The 16,757-nt window shown below is 34.0% G+C and overlaps 1 protein-coding gene across 1 annotated transcript in view; it reads right to left on the bottom strand.

The window, feature by feature from the left end:
* RYR3 (ryanodine receptor 3) overlaps positions 1 to 16,757 on the bottom strand; it is a 272,262-nt gene that overhangs the window by 135,657 nt on the left and 119,848 nt on the right. Inside the window, exons 20-32 of the mRNA XM_064512440.1 lie at positions 14,085 to 14,301; positions 13,765 to 13,869; positions 12,113 to 12,216; positions 11,582 to 11,665; positions 9,882 to 10,041; positions 9,235 to 9,382; positions 7,898 to 8,103; positions 6,837 to 7,011; positions 3,971 to 4,179; positions 2,480 to 2,661; positions 1,717 to 1,753; positions 1,126 to 1,286; positions 413 to 578 (exon numbers count right to left, since the gene is read on the bottom strand). Of these exons, the coding sequence (XP_064368510.1) occupies positions 413 to 578; positions 1,126 to 1,286; positions 1,717 to 1,753; positions 2,480 to 2,661; positions 3,971 to 4,179; positions 6,837 to 7,011; positions 7,898 to 8,103; positions 9,235 to 9,382; positions 9,882 to 10,041; positions 11,582 to 11,665; positions 12,113 to 12,216; positions 13,765 to 13,869; positions 14,085 to 14,301 (1,954 nt within the window). The remainder of the gene's footprint in view (positions 1 to 412; positions 579 to 1,125; positions 1,287 to 1,716; positions 1,754 to 2,479; positions 2,662 to 3,970; positions 4,180 to 6,836; positions 7,012 to 7,897; positions 8,104 to 9,234; positions 9,383 to 9,881; positions 10,042 to 11,581; positions 11,666 to 12,112; positions 12,217 to 13,764; positions 13,870 to 14,084; positions 14,302 to 16,757) is intronic.

Genomic DNA, 16,757 nt, shown 5'->3' with positions numbered 1-16,757 from the left:
CTAAAGTTTTAGTTTTGGCCTTTTCTAATTTAAATAATTATTCTCCCTATAGTATATTACAGATTTTTTTTTTAGATTTTTTTTGTGAACTAAGCACTATGAATCAACATTCTGAATCATAAAAATTGTAAGGTAAAACATTATTTTTCTGACTAATACCTAGCAACAGTACTTCAACATTGTTTGACACTACTGTAAAAAGATGGAAAAATGAAGCCTTACTTACAAGAGAGAGGAAGAGAGAGAGAGGGGGAGAAAAGAGGGATAAAACAGAATAATGTACAATAACATGTTATTATCACAAGACTAATTTCTGGTTAGATTTCTGGAAAACAAAACAAAACAAACTAATCTTTATGGTAGCATCAAAGCAACCAGCTTACTAGATGACTTCTTGAAAATCTGATAATACCTGGTAACAAGTGCCAAGCTCTTTTCCATTGGCCGTGAATGACAACATTCCGGTAGCCAGATCAACAAAGCATCCGATTTCTAAATCAACATTACTGCGACCTGATCTCTGGGAGTTAGCAATTGCGTCTCCCCCCCAAACCATATAGCAATTACTGCGCTTCACACTGAAAGAAAAACAGCAGGAACAAAAAAGAAAAAAATCACGGCTCATACTGCACATGACGAAGTATTCAGTGAAGATGTACTTTTCAATAGAGTAACAGAGATTCTTAAAGGTGCTTTTGTTGCTTTTGGTTCTGTTTTCTCATTAAGAAGTAAGCTTTAAAAAAAAAAAAAAAAAAAGCCCTATGGGAAAGGGATCTGACTGACAAAGCAAACTATTAATTTTCTTTTCCTTATTTTATAAATATGAAAGAATTTCACATGCTTTTGTGTGCCTATGTGAGATACATTAAAACAAATCACAGATTCATCCACAGTGCCCAAATATAGATGCTAAATAAAGGAGCATCACAAACTTTCCTTTCAAACAGAACATGAATGATTGATCTGTTGACTTCAACAAGATATTCATACATAAATGAACAGGGAACAGTCCTACCCCATCAATTTTTAATTTAAATTATTAAAATTTCATTGATCTTGTGAATAATTTAGTTCCAACAACAATATTAAAATATGAACTTTAATAAGTGAAAAATAAATGCATACCTTTCATGAACCCTGCCTCTCTCATCACCTAAAGTAACTGTCACTGTACAGTTTTTATTTAGGTCAAAATTCTCACTGTAAAAATGATAGTCTGGTGTTACCCAGCCAACCCAGACAGAGGATGGGTCTTGGCCAGCAAATATCCGCAGTGAATAAAAATACTAAAAAGAGCAAAAGAATATGTTAATAAAAGAAATCTGAATTAGTTTATGAAAAAAATTTATGCAGGAACAGTAGCAGAAAAAAGCTACATACATATAAACCTTTAATTATAGTAATTCACATTCACTTAATAAGTTTTATAAAACGCTCATCAACAAACCAAACCAAACCCAACCCAACCCCTCCCTCCCAAGAAATGAGGTCATTTTCAATTTTGGTATTTATCAATGGATTGAGATAGTGAGATTTATACATGAAGTCATGCAACTCTAGGCATTATCAGTTATACACAGAGTTATCAGTAAACGGTTAAAAGGCTTATTTAACAGATTGACTTCTAATGAACATGCTACCAAGACTCAATCTATTTCAAAAAGAAAGAGCTAAGAAGAAAGAACAAGAATTAAGTATTTTAACATATTTACTTACTGTGGTAGAAGGAACAGCAATTTCTTGGCTCTGCTTTCTAAACAAAAGAAAATATTAGTAAATTAGTAAGAAAAAAAAAGTTCTCATTATTAAACTAAGTGTACCTACAAACAAACTAGCGTTTGCTGGGCACTGAGCACTTGTGATATGAGTAAATTAAATACACAAACACCTTCCAGTAAACATCAGGGTAGAAAAACAGACCCACAAAAGTTGATTGCAGCTAGGGTGGGGAGGGAGGAAGAGTAGTTCCCTAGATTTACAGCAGCTAACTAAGATAAAGGTAATGCTCAAAGGTGCTGAACTCCTCCCATATCTGATATCTTTAAAAAGCTGTCCCACAAGTTTTTTTTCTTTGCACAGATTAGTTAATTTTCTGATACCTGTGAGCTATTGAATGGCAGTGTAGAAGAGGACTAATCCAGTGGGTAAAAGATGCTAAGCTGTTTTTTCAGAGAGGTCGAAGAGCCTTGTAAATCCCACTAATTTCAAAATGAATGTAGATGCTTAGCAATAAATAACTAGAACTCTTTTGATCCATCTCTTCTGAACAGATTCTCTGATCCTGTTCAGAAATAGCATTCTGCAGTGAAGTTCTGTCACAAATTTATTTAAAGCATCAAGAATAAAAAAATCTCAGGAATACGCATCCTATATTAATGTGTTCTTAGTCCAGAAAGCAGATACAAGATTTTGAATGTACAGCAATAAATAACAACAGAACATTTTGAATTTAAATTGGGAAATTAAACACAAATCTAACCGTTTTTGGAAAGCATCAGATGAGGTATTTTCCACGCCCACAAAGTTGAACGATGAACGAAACTCGATGGGCATACTCAAACGGCAATATATCATATCTGAATTGCTGTTCTGTGTGCCAAATGTTTTGTGAGTCACTTTTAATCGAGGTGGACTCTCAATAGTCCCATCAATTCTCCATATCTAAGAATGATAGAAATAATTTTAAAATATTACTCTGAGAAAAACACTGAAAGTTTTCAGTGAGCAACTAGAGGATAATTGTAAGAAGGAGTCAACTTAAATCTGTCAAAATTAATTAATTTTAAAACTATGCAGTTTTCTTCTCTGATAGGGAAACTAGCATAAGTAGTGAGGGAAGCAGTAGATTCAATATCTTGACTACAGTAAATTTTTTTCAAAGTTCTCCAATGCCGCATTTTCAGAAACAAAAATACAGATATTATTAAATTAAATCACTAAATTTTGAGTGCAAAAGTAGTTGAAAAATTGCTCCAAAAGAATCAATAGTTTTTTCACACAGTCAGAAAACATGTCAAGTAGACTCCTTCAGAAGATCCTTCTGAAATCCGAGTCTGATATTATTCAATATCTTCCCTGGTGCTGAAAAAGTGAGTATGCTTTTAAACCAAAGCAGTCACAGGGACATTTCAAAAACTTTCTAAGAGAAGAAAAAAGTTGAAAATATCCTGATAAACTGAAAAAAAATTGCTGAGATCAATGAGATGGAATTGAGTAAAGTAAGTGTATTTCGTATTTAGGAAGGAAACGTAGCTGGCTAAACACATGAATTATAATAAATGGCCTAGGAAGTACAGTAAAAAACTAAGAACTGGAACTCAAACAAGAACACATCATTGTGGAATATATTAATAAGGAATATTTTACGCAAAACATAGGATATTATTCTGCTCTAGAACAAATTAGCTAGGGAATTGTAGAATTCATGTCACTGATGGGTTATAAGAACAAATGAAACATCTGTCTCGGTGATGTGGCAGGTATACTTAAATGTGCCTCAGATTAACAAAGTAGACTAGACTCAGTCTCTGTTCAGCTCACATGTCCATTATCTTAAGTGATGCTGCTTTCAGCTGAACAAGATTTAGCTTATTATGAACAAATATTCATTCATCTAGCCTTGATATTTAGGAAATACGTACAGTAGAGAAGAATTTAAAAAGAGAAAGAAAATGTAACATAAAAAAATGATTCTAAGAAATCACAACTGACACGGTCCATGTAGCTAACCAAAGTGCAGCAACATAAATTAGTAATACATAGAACAGTTAAGTATTCCATACAGGGTGGTAAGAAGATGACCATAAATGAATTTGGAGATAGACAAGATGATCTGGAATTACTTAAGGGTGACTTAATAGATTTAAATGACAAACTATCTGATGACACTGGGTATTAGTAAGACTTTAACATCTCAGCTTGCCTAAAGAAACTGTTGATAAACAAGTGTCTCTTTAACATGTAACATTACCTCAACATGAGGATGATTTTTTGGCACATTGACAAATGTCGGTAAGCGTTTACTAAACCACATTGCAACATCTCTGTTCATGTTGACAGCAAAAGGTTCAAAACCTTCTTGAAGGCCGCACATTGTATAATACTTGAACGTACTGGCGTCCATTCCAAGGTTCATGCGGCCAATCTGAGATAGACCCAGTGCACAAATTGGAACAAAACCTAAGAAAGTGATAAGACAAAAAATCCAACAATTTATTTGGAAAACACAAACATTTTATTTTGGATCCATCTAATATGAACTAAACTTCAGTTCCTACAAGGAACGTACATGAAATAATGACAGTAGTGAGTATTTAAAGCCACCTTAAATATTAATGGCTAAACTGAATATAACTGCTACGGAAAATCCTGAGGACTTAGGCAATGAATGAACATTGCACACTATCCCATTTATTTAAATATTAAACCAATTAAAATTTTATTGGCAAGCTCTGATTTGCATGAAAGATGAACAAAGTAATATCAAGTTGAGCAGTAGCTTTGTAGACTACCAAATTTGAAAAACCAAGATTTGCAAGAGTCAGATATTCCTTTACTAGAAAGACCAATTATTTTCTTCCTCTGTTTTAGACTAATAAACATGACTTTATACAATGAATTGGACACTGGAATACAAACTTGGCTAAATGATGAAGTTATTAGCAAATGTTATGTATGATCTCTACAGGCATTAAAGTTTCAACAGAACTTATAGATGAAGTTGAGGTATCTCAGTATACTTTTTAAAAAATTTCTTTTGTCATCAATATCTATAAATTTGTTGCCAACCTCCATCCTTCATGATGGACAAACTGACACTTCCTTAATGTTGGCATTTTTGATGATTGAACATTTTCGATCTCCATACACCTGTAGCAGCCAATGCCTATAGAGATGAAGATGTTGAATGATTTCTCCATCGCTCCAGAAGCGGAACTTGGGGTAACTTCTGGGAAAAGCCAACAATTCCATCTGTACAGCAGAGAATTCCTATCCTACACTTCAACCTTAAGCCTTAAGAAAAGCTCTCTTAAGGCAGTCCCTCATTCTCTACCATTAGAAAAACTGCAGCAGTCATCAGACCAAAGATGGATAATGGGAAATTGCAAAATTTTCTGGTAGTTACTAACGAGCATGATGCTACTACCAGTTGCAGGAGATGAACTTCCAAGAAAATTTCAATTGAAAAAATAGAACAGTATAGTTTGAAAATATTCCCTATCTCCTTCACTACATTTATGTAGATACTGCTTTCTGAGAAGGCAGAAGTAAGAAACAGAAGAGGAAACAGAGTCCAGAAGAAGTAGTACAGGTAAGTCATGCATAGGATAGGAAAAAAAGGTGTGCCTGTGTGTGTGTATATATATATATATATATGTGTGTGTGTGTGTATGTGTAAAAACTAGACTCAATTCTACACTCATGTTACAAAGATTTGTTCTTTTGGTGCAGCGTCTTATCCCATAGTATTCACTTTGTCCTCCACGGAGGAGAATGTAATTAATATAAAACCTGTATGCTCCAATAAGAAAATAAGGGACTGCATTTTCCATGTTTGGGGATTTTTCAAGGTGCTTATTAAAACCACTTCTTGTTACCACTGAAGTTCAGTTCTGTGTGTAAGCCTAGCAGGGTTTGAGGAAAACTGATCCATTCAGATTGCCAAAATCTCACTAATTTTGTATTAGAGGATTTAAAAAAAAAAAGTACCAAGTGGCCCCTTTTAGAATACATCTTTATGAAGTTGATGTGTAGCAGAGTCTGAAAGATTACATCAGTGAAATAAGACTTAAAAGCACTGATAGAGATAGTAGAGATGAACAAACCAGCAGCCAAAACTTGTTAGACTTGTAGCCGCTGATGATAGGATCAGGAGGCTAAAAGTTCCCAAAGCAACTTTCCATAAACTGGAAAATAAAACAGAATTTGAAGAGGGAGGTTAAAAAAAAAAAAAAAATCACTAAAGATGTCAAGACCATTTAGAATATTACATTTTTAAATGGAGGAAAGAAAAGCCTTTAGATATCACAGTAATAACTATTTGCTGCTGTGAGGAATAAGGATTTATTTAATACACTTGATTAACAATAAAAGAATTGATTATTCTGCTTCTGTGAGTAAATGCAAATGACAGATAACGATAAAGTTCCAGAAGTGTATCTTTGGTTATAGATGAGGAAAGTGAGCAAGGGAGGAGCTCATAAGTAAGACTACATAACCCAAACTGAATTTATAAAGACATATAAAAATCTATCGGTAATGTGCTGAAGCTGAGAGCTGTATAAAAACCCTGCTAGGCCCAACATCAGCTACGATTTTGTTATTTATTATGCTGATTTCAGATGACAGTCCCTTCTCGTGAAAGGAGTAGTTTCATACAGCTTTTTTTAAATAAGCCACTATTTTTAGCACATTTCCAGCAGATCCCTTTCACTACTGCATGCTATAAGCAATTTCTGTCATGAACATCAAATTTTAGTACCACATATTACATTCACTAGCTAACAATCATTCTTAATTAGAAAAGGCATATGGATTACATTTAAGCTTTTCAGCAAAATCATCTGAAAGCAGTGCAGATGGACAACATACAACATCATGGCAAATTTTATCATTGCTCCAAGTACATTATCAGTGGAATGGTAGTCCTTAGCATTAGAGTTTAACGAGTTCAAAACAAGGAGTACAAGGAAGACCAAGAATTAACTCAAAAGAAATCAGCAGGAGCATTATTTCTTATTTCTTAACTCGCTAAGCCAGTAAGACAGATTAGGTTTTCTTCCCCCCTCCCCCGCCCCAAACCATGTACCTATAAAAAAGAAAAAGTATTCAATTACCACTCTCTATTCCAAAGTCAGCAAATGCAAGTTCTGAACCTTTACTTGTTATAAGCAACTCTCCATTCAGAGTAAAGATAATTGACTTGTCATCCAAGTTTATCAGGCAACCAACCACATCTCCTGGTTGCCAACTTCGTCCAAAGAATCCACTGCCTTGATGCCAGCGCTGCCCCTAAACAAAAATACCCAATCAGATAAATAAACACCATGCTAAAATTGAAATATACAACATACATATTTTCAGATAAAAGAGACTTAAAGCTCTAGAGGAAAAGTTGAAGTAGATACTAATTAGTCAAGACTGGGAACGTTGTACAGGCAGATAAAATTCTAAATAACTAAATAAACCATGTGTAGCAAACAACTTGGTCTCAAAGACCCAATTAGGTAATAACAAGACTCTAATCTTAATTCTTTGTTTTTCTTGCATCTTCTCCTTCCAGGATCTTAAACTAATTCACAATACGGCTTTGAGATACATTAATTTAATTAGTATCTTACTTATTTTATACATGGAAACTAAAGCACCCTGAGTTTCATAATGTGCAAACAGCAATTTGGAGCCTGGATGACAATCAATGTTCCTTGGACTCCAATTCTTACATGCAGTAAGATTATCATCCTTCCTGTCCTTTAGGAGTCAAGCTTGGGAAGGACGCATGCGCAGAAGGCAGAAAAGAGAGAAAACGGAAAACAAATCTGTGGCTCTCTCTTCCAGTCACTGAACAAACTTTTTTTGTGTGTGTGATTCACCATTTATTAAAAAAGGAAACAAATTCTGAATTTTGTTCTTGTTCACAAGAAACAACTTTTTCTCAGTTTGGTATATCCCAGAAAGATGGGGCAAAAACAACCCACCTTTGTTGGCATAATTAGAATGCCGAGAACTGAAATGCAGATACTATACAGCATGAAACAGAGCTCAGAGATGCTCCTTATGTGAACAAAAGTATTCCAATAGTTGATCTGGAGGATACAGAGGAAACTTGTATTATAGTTCTCCTCCCAGCTTGTTTATACACAAAAATAATTCAAAAAAATAATAAAAGGGTACTGACTTTGCTTCCTTCAAAAACAAACGCTTGGTCATCCGCTCCCAATTCTACATCAGGTCGACATCCTGGCCTGGCCCAGCCAACACGCATATCTCCACCTGTTACAGCTTCAAATTCAAAGTACCACTTTCCAGACTTCACTGCATAAGATTTCTCTACTCTGAAAAAACGAATCTTGTCAATGCTGACTTTTTCTGCTGTTTGGTCAGCTGTAAAAATAAACAAATAGAGGAAAAAAAATCCTTTTAAATTAGATAAGACTAGAAATGCCACTCTTTAGCTTTTCAACTGTTCCCACTGTTTTCTGTCTTTGAAAACAGCCACTACCTACCATTGCATGTTTAAGAACAATACTGTATATTTTTCACTGTATTTATAAAGTAAGATTTGAAACACACTTGATTTTTTCTCTTATTTCAATGAAAGAGCATTGGTATATCCAAAAATTATTCCTATTGTATTATTTTTGAATCAACATTTTGAACACAGGCCCTGAAAACCTTCCTAGTAAGCGTTAGAAATGGAGGGGAAGTAATCAGTATTCAGAGGCTTGCACGTTCTATAATCAGATGAGTGATGATCCACTATTTAGAATCAAGACTACAAAGTCTATCACTCAGTGCACAGCCCCAAACACAAAACTGAAAAAACTCCTGACAAGGTAATACTACAAAAGTTAAAAATGAATAAACAAAGAAAGAAAAAAAAGAAAGAACTGGAAGGAAAACTGGTTTCAAACTGTTTCTAATCTATTTCTTACTAATATTAATAAGAAAAATAATATATTTAGCAATTTACTTAAGATTCTGCTAAAAAAATCATCATTAAAGGATATTTACCTTCATTACATTAGAACTACTAATGAATTATCTCTGACAGCTTACAAATGCAATCCAGAAGAACAAGAACTATAACATGACATATCTGATTACCTAAAACTTAGAAAGTATTTGAAAAATAAATGTACATGTATTTCAAGCTTTTCATAAATCTCATAAAGAATCAAGAAATGCATGAACTGCCTCAGGTAGCTAATCTCTAACATCAGAACATTTTCAACAGTGATTTCCAAAGGAAAACCAGTATGTTCACCCACAGTACAGACTTTTTCCAATCTAAAAGTCAAAGAAATAATTATCAAATCATCAACTACAATAAATCTTTTCAAAAAATAAATCTAAGTGATATATAAGTCATTTGCATCCTTCATTCAAGTCAATTAAAAAAAACACACTAGTATTAGTTAATATCTATTATGTTTTCCTAATCCATTTCAGTGTTTTACCTTTTTTCCCAGCATTGTGGAAAAAGTGGCTATGATTTTTGTTTAGTGTACATACCTATTTCTTGGTCTGGTGGCTCAATACTATAGCCGTAGCCTGCAAACGTCCTAACAGCTTCACGGAGGCTATCTCTGTTTGATTTTTTAGTACGTTCATCTAATAATGCATATGGCACTAAGCGAGGATTACGTTTGTTCTTAAGATCCTAAAAGAAGTTGCAAGAAAGAATAAAAAGAAAATTATGTTTAAATTTCACAAAGATATATAATGAGACAGAGTAAAGGCTGAAATAATGCTAAAAGTTATTACAGGGAAGACATAATATCGATAAAGAACAGTTTTATGAATGCAAAGTAAGTACATTAAACCCAATTGTTAATGATGTTAAAAACCTAAAGACTTAGAAAGAATTAAAAGATGTATGGCAATACATTCTCATATAAAACTAATTAATATGCTACTATCAGCTTAGAAGGAAAAATAATCTGTCTCAGTTACAAATCCTGCAGCTGCAGCAACGCAGGTCTGACAACCCACTCACACTTGCAAGATTAAGACTTTTGACCCCACTCTCCCTGTTCCAAGTTTTCCAGAGTTTCCATGACCTTCAACATTTTTTCTATTATTTAACATCCCCAACTAACGTGCCAGAAAAAATCTCACATTCTTCCCTTATCCCAAATTACTCTAAAAATAGTCCCTACCTGCTGAATGCCATAGGTCCATCCTTGTTTTATTCTGTCTTTTGCCCAGACATTATGTGCATTTTCTGCTAGTTTATCAACTAGAAATTCTTGAGAAGGTAACAATTTCACTTCAGAAAGATCAAGAGGGGCAGGTTTATATCCGTTTGACATCATGTAACTGTAAGTCAAAAAGGACAACAGAGAGTCAAGATACCCCAACGATGATTTTGTAGGGTGGCGTTCACTTTCTCCCTCACCTTTCATTCTCCTACTCTCCATCTCTTTGTGAAAATCCACATTGCGTTTGGTTACTGACAGAGACATAAACTGTATATAGCTGAAAGTCTCATCTTCTGCTTAATTGCACAAAGTCTAATTAAATGAAACTCAGATCCATATGTGGGTCCCTAAATAGTTGTTATGAAAATAACAACATTTTATTAAACAAGTACAGTTTAGTATTTGCATTTTAAAGACATTTTTGTTTCACAGATCTGCATGACAACCTGTCAAGACATTGTTTTTAAGTATAGGATATGATTGTATTTTAAAATATAACATTTCTGATACAGTAGCCTGTAAAGATTACATGTTATCATTCATTCCAACAGAATTAACCAAAACATATTTTAACCATTGCTTTTCCCACTTCTCCAATGAATAAAAAGTTTAAAAAGTGGTTTAAATATTATTCAGTACTGGCAGTATGAAACCTTGGAAAAGGTTCTTTTTGCCCTTTTTAAATTAATGTCATCAAACAGCTCAAGATTCCCTTCTCCCATACCATAAAAGTATTTATTTTACTACGATTTTACTCCCTTTAAAATTCAACTTTGTTTCTCACGGATAAAGCTGCTTCAAGAAAGTAGACATCTTGCAAGATGATAGACTGATGGGTTATGGGAAGAATCTGATTCATTGTTGCTGTCTTGAAATTTCATTAAAGGTCAGCACTTTAACCTGCCCCAGGAGCACTACAGAATTCCCCACAGACAAGGCTACAGAGATGTGATCCTTGATTCATCTTCACCAGTTTTGGAGTCCTACTGACTACTTCAAGTTCTCTAAACAAAAAAATGTTCAGCTATTTCAGCTCCCCAACTGTGAAGTAAAAAAACCCAAAACACAGAGAAGATATTTTATGTGACAATCTACCTCATGCACATTTCCCAGAAATGTGCACCATTTTAAACAACTGTAATTTTCTAGATTTTTATTTTTCTTGCATTTTTTCCTGTGGTACAGGATCTTTAAAGAAATACACTTATAATGTCTTTGACAACATGTATATGTGGAACAAACTTTTTCGCTGATGGAAGTCATGGAGAGGTATAAATTGAAAATAAAAGTTGTGGGAAAAAGGGAAACACTCTAAGTAGATTGGTATTACTCTATTTTGCTATGTGATAGAAAAGCACTGAAATATGGTTTCTAATTTTGTAATATCTACTCTAAGATCATGTAACATTTAAGTCACATGCAGTCATATCTGTATGTGGTTATTTGTATCTCCATGAGTCACTCCACGAGGAGATGTAATGCATCAGTATTGGCAGTCAGCAATCCTCATAGGCAAGGTAACGCACCAACCACATGCTCTCTAAGTCAGCATTCATATGGGGTTCATGGTAAGTATTTTTTTTTAAATAACTTTACAATGTTTTTATTTAATTAATACTTTATACTTGCAAAGTATATGATCGTTATAAGGTACATACTTTTTAGGAAGTTTAACTTTTTTAAGATCTTCCTCAGCTGCTGGATTAGCATGAACAATGTGACATCCAAGGGCCAAAAGAGTTCTATCAACACAGAAAAATGGCAGTAATAAGATACAACATTATAGTGCTTGCTCACTTTTCTTTTTCCATTTGTTTTGTTTTCATTATAAATATGTTTTCATTACAAATACACCAATGACATTTAAAGTCCAGTAAAGTCATTCAAAATAACAGAATCTCAAAACCCTACAAAAAATTCCTTCAAAGTGTAAAAAAAATGTACAAATCAGGGTTTTGAAAATTATGCCAGTTTGAGTAAAGCCAATAGGATTTTGTGTTGTTTCCTTATTTGTATTTCTCCAAATGTCTCTAAATGCATCCCTGGAACTTCTAGCAAAGCCAGCAGAACACACCTTGAATCAGATATTCTAAACTGGCTAGCATGCTTTTAAATCTTACAATAATATAAAGTGTCGGAATAAAAAATAAAAAATAAACTCTTTCTTTTCTTTTAAATTTAAAACTCACTTTAGGGTTTCTGTTGACATTTGTAGATTATAGTTCTTCTCTGTTTCAGGTAATTTTGAGAATTCCACAAGACAAGGATGATGCCTTTTATTATCATCCCGTATCTGTAACAAAGTAAGAGGAAAGAATATTTTCCTGACATCAGGATTAGGACAGAATCAGACCACTATCAATGGAGCAAAAAATGTTTAATTTTTTGCACTAGTAAAGACATTGTAAACAATATCATTTATCTTTGCTAAACAACAGTTATCCATCATTACACAAATGAATGTTCCCACGATTCATTCATACCATCCACTATAAGTACTCCCCCACGACCAGCAAAATACTATAAAATTCTGGGTATTTTGTGTGTTCTACATAAATACGCAAAACACAACAAAGCAAGTCTGAAAATTCAATGAACATTTCTCCTGAATGTCTGAGTAACAGATAGAGAAAGTTTGCATAATCTTCTCTATTGTACACATCCTGATTCAAAAATCTAAAAGAATCATTCAGTAATGATTTTCCAAAACCTACTGAAATAATAAAGCAGCATATTCTTTCTCTGGTATCATCCATGTAAGTTTGAGTGGGTATGTGAAGCTTAATTTAACAAGCTCTTTCATTCAACATCTTTCTATCTTGGTGGCAGTTAAGAGCCACTTCACACTCATGAAAACTGCCAAAGTTCAGAAATAGTAGCAAGGTTAAAGCTCAGAATTTCAGCAGCAATGACACTTTAGCATATAGTAAGATAGAGCTCCTATTGAGAAAAAAAAGGAGTAAAATAAATCCATAAATAAAAATCGCAGAGGATATGAAAGGAAAAAGAGATTCTTCTGAAGGATACACAGGATGCAGTGGTGATGGGCATATGGCGCACTGTCCCAGTAAAACTTAACTTGAAAAGAAGCAAGGTGAAATCCCCTAACTTCAAGGCAGAACATAACTTAAAAGTTTACATTGCTAAGGAAAGTTACTAATTCTAGCATAATTGTTGCCTGAATATATTTAGCCTATCTTTTAACTGTTTCTCATTTCAGAAGACCCATTGGACAGAGAAAGCCTTGTCATATCCATTTAAAAATGCTGATTAAATGGTCTTACTATCTTCAAGTTGTTAGGTTCTCCCACATCATAAGGATTCACTATAATGGTAAGTTTCAACTGTAACTATATTTAAATAAATAAAGAAAGAAGTTTGAAGAATTTTAAAGTTACTGTTACAAAAATCATCAAACCTGGCCTTGGTTACCAACAGAAGCAGGTTTCCATGTGGAACTTTTCCCTTGGCACCTACGTGATCCCCAGCACCACAGTAACCAAACAGCTATTTGTGTGGTTACTCACTGTCGGTATGAATTTCAACAGAATACCAGTTTGATGTAATTAGGAAGATCCTCAGTGAAGGTATTTTTTCAAATGGTTAATTATTCATATTGCTAAAATATGTGCCTGCCTTATATATCAAATTAGTCTTATAATCACTAGATAGCATTACTGTCTCCTGTTGGCTTAAATAACCATCTCTTAGAAATTTCTTTTCCATCAGGTGTTTATAGGCCACCATTAAATACTCTGTCAAACTTCCAAGTCCAGGTTTTCCAACAGGAGGTTTAACTCGGTATGGGCGTCTGTAGCCAGTCAGGTAATTCAAAGCTCACCTTGCCATATGTCCAGCCCAGTTCTATTTTATTCATTCCCCACAGTTCATGGATATTTTCAGCTAGTTTGTCCCTGATCTTTTCGAGATGAAAAGGAAGAGCAATCTAAAAAAAGAGCATAACAATTCCATGAATAAGAAAAGATTCCATATTTACCATCTCTCGTAGATCCAAGATGACCATGATGTTCAGTTAAATACAGCACAACAGACAAATAATGTATCGCTAAGAAAGTGGGAAAGCTAGCTTAGTCTTTTTATTGCCAATTTAAATTTTGTTAGGACGTATTTTACAATCCCATTATTGTATATTTAAAATACCTGACTGGTGTCGATTGGACAAGGGATAAAGGAAGCTTGGGACAGGAACTGTGTTGTACCCAGCAAATCCCTCACTCCATCAGAATCTCTCTTATATTCTTTCACTGGTTCCAGTTTCATCTTCTCTTTAGGAAGCAAAGCTTCGTAACAGGGAGCATAGCCAGCAGGAGGCAGAAATTTAAACTCTCCATGTCGTCCACCCAGGAGGAAACGAACTCTGTGCAATTTACAATGAAGAAATTACATTCTCAAATAGTCAGCATATGCTAACATGGCAAAAAGTCAACCAGTAATTTATATATTTATTTGAATAGCATCTATAAAAATGGTGGTGTATTTCATGCTTTAATAAGCACCTAAAATTTATCAAGCATGAACATTAGCAGATTCTGTCAATTAGTATCATAATCATCTACCAACTATATTTTTGAAAAATTATTTTGGTCAAAACAAAAATAATTATTCAACACAGCAGTGTCCGTTCAAAAATGTATTACTTATTTAATAGGAGAACACGAGATGGCACACAAGAATACGCTAAAAACAGAGAATATGGGGAAACTAAAGGCACCATCATCTTACAGATATCAAGCAAATAAAATTATACTGAATGTTGCAACTATGAATGAGTTTCAAAAGCATAGCTAAAATTCTTATTAAACCCACACATTTTTCTGTTTCTCCAAGGATATATATTTTTGATAGATATGTAAGGCTATATTAGGAAAAACGACAGATGAAAAATCATTCAACTTCATATTTTGATCCTCTTTTAAGCAAAGCCTACAAGTAAATAGCCACAGAAAACTAAATACAAATGTTATCTTGACAGTAAAAGACTTTAATAATATATTTCAAGAGAGCAGAAAAGGTAAGATACACGCAAGTTTTCTCAAGTAGGATATAAATGTGACTTGTGCATATGTACATTTGAAATATTTCCATTTTCACAAGAAATATAAAAATACTGATTTCTTTCTTTTAAGCTTACACTTTCTAATTTCATTTTATAAAAAGATTGTTTTAAATATCTGAGTGGAACCAAGGCTGCTACAGCTCTGAGGTTAAAAAAAAGTGATTTTTATTTTAATAGACCTAGAAGTCTAACTTTCTAAATAGACGAAAGTCAAAAAAAAGTACAGAAAGGAAAAGATTCATACAATTCTCTCCCTTGCCAGCTATGCCCGTGTGAACAGCTCCTTGCTTCCCAGCATTTTTCTGAGTTGCAGCAAACCATTCAATCTCACCTGCACCTAATGAAGCCTATTTTCTCCCTGCTCTTCACTGCATTATTTAAGCCTCCATATAAGCTATAGGCTTCTAATTCTGCAGACTCTCTGGCCCTCCACATCATGTTCTTAAAGCCTGAATACTCAAAGCAGCTGTGGGTTTTTGTCTCATTTTAAAAGAAATGTCCAGATCTCTTCCTTTTGAAAAACATGTTTTAAATTTGCCTGAACTTTGGAAAGAACCCTCCTGAAAATCAAATATAAAGCCATATAATTTATAAAAACAGTCAGAAATATGTAAACTTACTGATTTAGGTTAATTACTATTCTTTTTGCTTCATTTCTGAATTGGGCTGCACATGCTTTTATTAAAAACACTCTTGCTAATCTAGGTAACTGTGACTACCATTGTAGCAACTACATTTAGTTTTTCTAGCTTGAATGCGAAGATTTTGATAGATAGTTAACACTTTTCTTTTGCTTACTACAAAGTCTGTCTGTGAAAGACAGAGCCCCATGGTAACTGTATTTAACATACCAGGTTTTTAATAACTAAAAGCACCAGGTACCTTAAAGATGCTGACTTTCACGTTTATGTTTACCAAAAAAGAGTTCAACCGCAAAAATGCATTGGACAGCTGATTCAAACTTAGTCTCACATTTTATTTCTCTATCTCTGCTTTCACACAACTTTAAAGAGAGGTTAAAAAATCTGAACACAAGGGAAGAAAACGAATTCTCAATACAAAGTTGCTGTTTAAATTCCCTGTTAATTTGAATAGCCATTTAGTACTACAGGCAGAGCTCATAGCACCATTTATAGAGGGAGAAAAAAAATGGACAGATGGAGAGAAAAGGAGTAAATTGAGAGAAAAGGAGTAAATTGAGAGAAAAGGAGTAAATTGAGAGAAAAGGCCTAAGGTAAAAGCAGAATGAGAGACAGCGTGGGCAAGCAAATGCTAACAAGAGTTCAGAGCAGAAACACTGGCATTGGAATAATGAAGTAGACCAGGAATCGGACACCAAGAGGGGCCACAAAAACCAGAGGAACAGATAGAGCACAAGAGCAGCAGGAACAGAGGAGTTTGGGCCTACAGGAGAATGCTCTCCCCCACAGCTGAATTCACAATTCCAACGTAATGACATTTCTCCAACATCAACAAACACACAAGACAACATATAACCTTTCATTGCTATCAGCTAGTACTAACTAAAATGATAGATGTTCTCACAAAATGCACAAGTAACATCAAATAAGAACAAAGAAAAATCATCATACCAGTTGAGACAGATTCCTTAAGGAAAAAAAGGTAACTAACATTTTCAAAAGGGCTTGTACTAATGCAGCTACATATTGGGATCAATTCCAGAGCAAAAAATGAAACTGGATCAATTATTATCCCCTTCATAGGTCTCCTTTATTCTGTTAGGTCTTTCTTTATTC

Source organism: Dromaius novaehollandiae, chromosome 5 (assembly GCF_036370855.1).
Source record: "Dromaius novaehollandiae isolate bDroNov1 chromosome 5, bDroNov1.hap1, whole genome shotgun sequence".
Taxonomy (NCBI): domain Eukaryota; kingdom Metazoa; phylum Chordata; class Aves; order Casuariiformes; family Dromaiidae; genus Dromaius; species Dromaius novaehollandiae.
Note: the sequence above shows the minus strand (reverse complement) of the source record. Positions and strands in the feature narration are given on the sequence as shown.